Consider the following 7,602-nt stretch of genomic DNA (forward strand, 5'->3'; position numbering starts at 1 on the left):
GAGGGCGGAGCCGCCACCGCCCGTCCCGCGGGTCACACGCAGGCGCGGTGCTCAGGGTTCCTTTGCCCTCTCCCTGCGTCACCCGTGCGTCAGGCGGCGCGCTTGCGTCACACGCCGGCGCGCGCGCAGCGGAGAGCGCGGGTCCGGCGGGGTCCGCGGTGCGTTCCCGGCGCTCCCGCCGCCATGGCAACGGCCGCAGGTGCGTCCGCGGCGGGGCCGCCCGGCCTGGCCGCGCCGGTGCGGCCCGGCGGGGTTCGGTTCGGCCGGGCGCGGTGTGCCCGGCGCGGTGTGCCCGGCGCGGCGGCCGCGCAGGCGCCTCGGGGCGGGGACGGGCGAACGTGGTTCCGCTGCTCGCGGGCCGCAGCCACCGCCCGCCGCTCCGCCGGCGCGCCGGCCTGACCTTGAGCGCCGCCCCGCGCCCCGCGTCCCGCGCCCCCCGCCCCGCGCCCCGCGTCCCGCGCCCCCGCCCCGCGTCCCCCGCCCCGCGTCCTGCGCCCCCGCCCCGCGTCCCGCGCCCCTCACCCTCCCGGCTCTCTGCTTCCAGGTCGCCCGGTGCCGTGTCCCGCCGGGGCCGCCATCGCTGCCGAGCGCCCCCGGGAGCGCTGAGGGCCCAGCAGGGCGGCCGGACGCCCCGCGCCGAGCATGCGGTGAGTGGAGGGGCCGGGCCGACCCGGGTGAGCGGCAGCGGGCGGTGGCTGCCGGGAGACACGTGCGTGAGCCTGCAAACCGCCCCTCTTGGAGTCACCACAGAACCGCAGAGCGTTTGTGCTGCAGGGCCCCCCCAGCTCCCCATTCCCCTGCCGTGACAGGGACATCTGCACCAGCTCAGGGTGCTCAGAGCCCGTCCAGCCCGGCCTGGGGTGTCTCAGGGATGGTTCATCCACCCCCTCTCTGGGCTGCCCGTTAACTGACAGCTGCACATCTTCAGGATGTGGCTCATTGCTCAGAGTGAGCGTGTCCCGTACCTGACAGCAGAAAAGTCTGAGTTTGTGGTAATCGTCTGATTTACCAACTGAATATTCAGTTCCTAGAATAATGTTAAGCTTGGGCCAGGAGGACTTGGGTAGCATGTTCACTCCGCAGTGGTCAGGATGAGGGGAACACTGGTCCCGTACCAGTGTTGCAAATACAGATATGCATTGCAATGTCAGATAACAAATGTCCCTTTCTGTATTCCCTCCCTTGTGTTTTTCTGACCCAGCGGGTCACGTGCCAGCATTTGAAGGCCATAGTTGTTTGGGCAGGTAAATGGGTTGAAATCCTTTAAAAGCACCAGATGTGCAGACCAGGAGGTGGTGACAGCAGCAGGCAGCTGACGTGCAGACCGTGGTTCAGGGAACATCGTGTCCAAAAGGGTCGAGTGTGCCCCGTGCGCAGAGCGCTCTGAGACTGGCTCCTGCGCTGAGGAGAAATTCCGTGTGCAAACGGGAGGTTGCAGCAGCTCTAGGGGTCTGTATGTACAGCCAGTGCTGTAGATCCAAACTTTCTCTTTCCTGCGATCTGTTTCTTCTACATTCAGTTCTAGCAAGGTGGCCGGTGTGTTCTAGTGCGTGTGGGTGGCACAGGCCTTACAAATCCCATCCGAAGGTGAGGGGTCTGTCGTGGGCGCTTCAGGAGGACGTGCGGCGCCCGGCTCTTGCGAGGCGCCAGCCCACAAGTGTGGTGAGTCCCCCACATGAGCATCGCTGCGGTCCTCAGAGCGTTCCTGCTGGACAGCTCCGGATCCAGGGGTTACGCCAAAAGGAGCACGGAGTTCTGAAACAGAACTAGAGGTCGCTCTTATTTAATATATTTTATTTATTGCAAGTTTCTTTAGAGGGGAAATGGCTATATAAATGGCTAGTTCTCAAAGGCCTTTTCAATCATCTCTTTAACAGCGTTGTCTATGGTGAGAGTGTTCCACACTGCGTTAGTAGGATTAGCATGACCCACTGTCTCCTGTCTTGCGTATCATAGATGTGGCGTTTTTAGTAAATGCAAGTAGAACTACAGTAATCCGAATAGTACTCTGAAGTGGTACATCTACAAAGTGGTGTATAAGCCATCTGATATGAATCCCTGTCTGTGATGTTACTTCTCATATTGACAGAAACGCCTCATCTTTGTGAATTACGCATCTGGCATTTTCACTAGCCAGACCTTAAAAGGATCAAATAGCCGGTGACTTTAGGGAAAAGCCAATCCAGGTACATACATGTTTTAAAAATAAATTGTGAATGGATGTTGCTGGTGGGAATAATCTGCAATCCACAAACCACCACCAGCCTCACTTGATTGTTAGTGACTTTACTAGAGCTGTAACGTAAGTTAGGATTCAGATCAGCTGCAAAACCAGCTTTTTATAAGTGTTGAATAAGTAATCCTGCTTTAAATGATGAGCAAGTGTTGCCTGGTAGCGATCACCTCGGTCCGTCTCTGCGTTGTTTGGTAGAACTGGCTCAGCTCACTGTCGTTCAGGATCTCGGGTGTAGCCAAGCTCAAGATCCCAAACTTCTCCGCAGAAGGTGAAGTCCCGCGCGGTTCACGGTGCTGCCTCTTCCTCTGCAGGTGAGGCTGCAGGTTAATTGCCTGGGACTCAGAAACGTTCAGAACTGTGCTGGGAGTGCTCTTCTGCGTTACTTTAAGCAATTGCAATTGTGTACTAGGTTTGGCTGGGACGGAGTTAATTTTCGTCACAGTATCTTGTGTGGGGCTGTGTCTCGGACTTGTGCCAAATCCGCGCGGGCCCCGGGCTGTGCCTGTCCCGCCCGCAGCGCTCGCGCAGCGCCGGGGGCTGTTCTGCGCGCGGGGGCACGGGGAGCCGGGACGGTGACCCCAGCGCAACAGGGGAGTCCCAGACCACACAGCATCGTGCTCGGCCATGAAACGTGGGGGCGGCTGGTGGGGAGCGCTGCTCGGGGCATCAGCTGGGGGTGGTGAGCGATTGTTTTCATTTGCATCGCTTCCTTGGGTTTTATTGTCCTCTCTCTGTTTCCACACCCCCTCGCCCCCTTGTTAAACTGAGTTTCTTTCTCGATTTTCCCTCCCGATTCTCCCTGCCCTTGCACCAGGGCGCAGGGAGAGCGAGCGAGTGGCTGCGTGGTGCCTAGCTGCTCACAAGGTTAAACCACGAGCAATTGTTGTGTAAGTTATCTGTTGTTTTCTGACACAGGGAAAGGCAGAGTGGGATGGTCAGAATTTGTAATGCTGCTGCATGTATTTTACTTGTTTTTCCCTTGGCCTCTCTTCTGTTCCCATCACCACCATCCCAGTGATGTGCATTCTGTAAGTGTGAGATCAGACCTTTCACTGAATTCCTTGCACAGCAAACAGGGAAATCTCATGTGTGGGCTCCCTCTTGTCAGCTGTGACGTAGCACTTGAGGAGCTCATATCTCAATTTCCTTCCCAATTTATTTCTATTTTAATTTAAAGGTGTACAGAAAGCAAAAAAACCTATCACTTTTCTGTGTCTCAGAGACCTGAAAACCATACAAAATCTGTCACATCTGGCATTCGTCACTTTGTCCTTCACATGTTATGGGCTTTCCTCCAGTGTCAGGTGCCAGGTGCTGTTTGAATGACCCACTAGTGCGAATAAAGCTGCAGGGCCACCCGCAGCCCCGCTCACCTTCGCCCTTTTCTGTTTCGATGTAGGAAAGGAGAACTGCGCTGTACCGCAGTACGGAAAGCAGAGTGATGGATTCGGAAGGTTCTGCCTCCGTGAGCTCCAAAGAGTACCTAAGCAGTGACATAATGGCCACCTCTGGCAAACATTATGTTTGTGGCTACTGCGCAGCCTTCACCAACATTGCCGTCACGTTCCCCATCCAGAAGGTCCTGTTCCGGCAGCAGCTGTACGGTTTGAAGACCAAGGACGCGGTGCATCAGCTGCAGAAGGACGGGCTGCGCAACCTGTACCGCGGCATCCTCCCCCCGCTGATGCAGAAGACGACCACGCTGGCGCTGATGTTCGGGCTGTACGAGGATTTCTCCTCGCTGCTGCTGCGGCACACGAGCGCGCCCGAGCTGCTGACGCGCAGCGTGGCGGCCGTGCTGGCGGGCACCGCCGAGGCCGTGCTCACGCCCTTCGAGCGCGTCCAGACTTTGCTTCAGGACTACAAACACCACGATAAATTCACAAACACTTACCAGGCTTTCAAGGTGCTGAAAGTCCACGGCGCGAGAGAATATTACCGGGGGTTGGTGCCTATTCTGCTCCGAAACGGACCCAGTAACGCGCTGTTCTTTGGCCTGCGGGGACCCATCAAGCAGTGTCTGCCCGAAGCGACTTCCCACAGCGCTCACTTGGTCAACGACTTCATCTGCGGGGGGCTGCTGGGCGCCGTGCTGGGCTTCTTGTTCTTCCCGGTGAACGTCGTCAAAACGCGCATGCAGGCTCAAATCGGCGGTGAGTTCCAGTCCTTCTCCAAAGTCTTTGCGAAGATCTGGCTGGAACGTGACAGAAAACTGATGCACCTCTTCCGAGGAGCCCACCTGAATTACCACCGTTCCATCCTGTCCTGGGGCATCATCAACGCGACCTACGAGCTCCTGCTGAAGCTGCTGTGAAAAGCACTGTGGTCCTTGGCCCGTCTGTCTGGTGCGGGACAGCCACTGTCCGTCAGTCCCAGGAACAGCGCGAGAGGCCGTCTTAGCCTTCAATATTTATGGAGTGAATGGTGATGCATCGAAACCTTGGTGCAATTAAGACAACCTTTTTAAACTACTTATTTGCTGGCACGTGAGTTTACCTGTAAATGGACCTTACAGACAAATGCAAGGTCAGAAAAAACCAAACCTGTGTTAGTCCAGCAGATTATTCTGTACCACTCCTAAAATGTCACAACACTCCGTGATGGAATGTGCTCCACCGTCCGCATCGTACAACACAAAAACTAAGGGAAGACTGATTAAAATGGATTCACTTGCCTAATAAGCTTCAAAATCTTCTTTTAAGAACTACATTTTCAAACGTTTCAGGATCCTAAGTACTCCTTACTGTTTAGACCTAAAAGGACGGATCCAGATGGGGATATCTGAAGTTTAGAACTTCAAGCTTAAACTCAGCCTACGCAAAGTCTCCTGCCAGGCGTGTTGATGGTTGGCTTTAAGATGAACATGTATTTCGGCAGCGTGAGTGTGGTTAGTGAATGTTTAACCTCAGTGTAAGCGACTCCGGTTCCAAGCGGGACCTCTGTGTGCATCTGTGCGTGTGCCTTCATGTGAAAAGGGAAAAGCGGAAGGAATGGAACAGCAAACCTACTGAAGCTTTAAAGTGTCCTTCCTTGTTAAAATCCTTCTACTTGTAAACACGGAGTTCGTTCTGCTCTTTTTCTTTTTGCACCGCTGCTGTTCTGCCGCTCGCGGCGCGGGCGGAGGGTCGAGGGCCCTTTCCTGCGTCCCGCGGCGGCCACAGCGGCTCGCGAACGCGGCTCCTCGTGCTCACCCATCTTGTCTTTTGCAAACTACTCCTGTTTCTTTTGGGCTGTGGAATAACGGATCACAACAAGGTATTTTCTCCCGGAACAGTGGAGTTGTGCCGGCGTGGTGTACTCTCGGCAGTCCCGTAAGGCACAGTCGAGCAGCACGCCTGGCGAGATGGTGTTCCTGGTGTCACCGCGCCAGCGCAGGGCTGTAAGAGCAGGGGACGGCCGCAGAGGGGACCCCGGAGCAGCTTGGTGGGAAAGACACAGCACTGGAGACGAGTTTGAGGAGCTCTGTAGGTGAGTATGGGAGAGACGGACAGAAATACCGTGTTGTGTGTCTTACGGACTTGGCAGTTGAGAGATACAGGACTCGGGCTGCAAAGAAAGGGACTCGGCAGGACCATAAATCAGATGAGGGTCTTTGTGAAACTACATATTAAAACAAAAATGCCAAACCCCAAACCAGCCAAGCACAACAACAACAACACACCCTAAGCCATTTTGGATGGTGGGGCCAGCTTTCAGAAACTGGTCCGAATTGGTCTTTTTGTAAGTTTTGGAGTGGCTGTTTCTTCTCTTAATTTGACTTTTCCATTTGCTAAGCAAGCTGTCCTCAAATATTGATTCTAATCAGCGTGTTATGATTATGATCACAAAACAGGCCCTAGCTTCACCGTCAGAAATGGCCAGGCACAAGTGAGTATTCTTGTATCCAAATGTTGTGATTATCCGTATTTAAATAAAATGTTACTGAATGTTTGTACTGGCAGAATCTGATTTTTACCCGTGTACTCTTTGTAATCGCTCCTTGATGGAATAAAACATTTGCATCCGGTGTCTCTGTGGAGGACGTGGTGCGTGATGCTGGGGGCGGGAGTGCTGAAGGCAGGAGGGTGCGATGAGCCCCCGCTCGCTGGTGATGGAGACCTGCCACTCTGCTCACGGTGACACGGAGCTGCGGCCGCTCCGCCGTGACGCGGCCGCGCTCCAGGATCAGATTTGCTTTGTAACCACGGGCTCACAGCACAGGCGAGGGAGTGAGAGACGCCGTGTGTGTGAGCACGGCGCCTGCAGGCGACACGTGGGCAGCGGGAACCGCGATGGCGCAGCGGGAGGCAATGGAGCACAGGAGCCGCGATGCCTCAAGTCGCACGAAAACAGCTCTGTCCAGGCAGTTTCGAGATGGTTCAGTTTCAAACTGACCATAGCTGGTCCGTCTCGGCTCCGCGCACTGTGTGTGCGGGACGGGTCGCTGCAGGCGCTGAGAGGCGCGTGGCGGAGCCCTGGCCGCTCCGTGCCCGCAGGTCACAGCTCAGGACTGTCCCCTCGCACCCCGTCGCCGTGCACGGGCGGGAGCGGCGCCTCGGCCGCTGCCCCCACTGGGACCAGCGCCGGGACCAGCGCCAGGACCAGCGGGGCTGGAACCTTGGACTGCCGCTGGGGATTCGGCTGCTGTTCTCGAGGGGCTGCAACAGGCGTTTCCAGCTGAGGGAGAATCGCGCCAGTAAGGACAGACTGATGGAGACAGACAAATAGTCTTTGGGTAATAAGTACTTGGAGCAAAGGCGAACAACATTGCAAAACGCCGCGCAGTTCTGTTCCAAAGACCTTGTGCACCGGTTCTGTGCCGGTTGGGTAACCCGGTTTGGCCAGTTCCGAGCGGCCGCCGGGGGGGGGCGGGAACTGGGCTTGTGCCAGGGAGAGCGAGGGCAGCGACGGCCACGGCTCCCGGCCGCTCATGAACCGTGCGGCCGGAGCAGCAACAGGCTCCGGAACAGCTGCGAGGGGTGACCCGCGGTGACAGCCCCGTTCAACTGCACCCGCCAGCCTGGAGGCCAGGGACACAGCGTTCCCCGCGTCCTGTGCGGTGTACAGTGAGGGGGCAGGATGAGGCCACGGGTCCTGGCAAGCCCCAGCAGCGTTTCTGCAGCATCTGGGTAGATAAACTGGATATGGCACATTATTTGAGGCAGCCATGGACTGTTTACGGCTGCCTGTTGTGGTGGCCTGTGCCAAACAGGGATGTGGTATGGACAGCAGGTGCCGTGTCAAATTTTGGTGACTGTTGTCTCATTTTCGTGAAAACTTGACGGAAAAGCATCACTGCTGGGTCTGTGCTGCACAAGCCAGAGGATCATATAACCACAGATGGTTTGTGTCGCAGGGCCCTCCCCAGCTCCCCATTCCCCTGCCGT

The 7,602-nt window shown here is 56.5% G+C and overlaps 1 protein-coding gene across 2 annotated transcripts; it reads left to right on the forward strand.

Annotated features, from left to right (window-relative positions):
• Positions 1-124: 124 nt before the first annotated feature.
• SLC25A51 (solute carrier family 25 member 51) lies at positions 125-6,188 on the forward strand. Of its 2 annotated transcripts, none has more exons than XM_080361932.1 (3): positions 125-199; positions 545-647; positions 3,636-6,188. In XM_080361932.1, exon 3 carries the CDS (start codon positions 3,678-3,680, stop codon positions 4,548-4,550), a length of 873 nt encoding a protein of 290 aa, XP_080218058.1. In that variant the 5' UTR covers positions 125-199; positions 545-647; positions 3,636-3,677; the 3' UTR covers positions 4,551-6,188. The 2 variants fall into 2 exon arrangements, with proteins under 2 accessions (XP_080218058.1, XP_080218059.1); XM_080361933.1 differs by lacking the exons at positions 125-199; positions 545-647 and adding exons at positions 1,588-1,772; positions 2,432-2,547.
• The last annotated feature ends 1,414 nt before the right edge of the window (positions 6,189-7,602 follow it).

This window comes from Nesoenas mayeri, assembly GCF_963082525.1.
Source record: "Nesoenas mayeri genome assembly, chromosome: Z".
Taxonomy (NCBI): Eukaryota; Metazoa; Chordata; class Aves; order Columbiformes; family Columbidae; genus Nesoenas; species Nesoenas mayeri.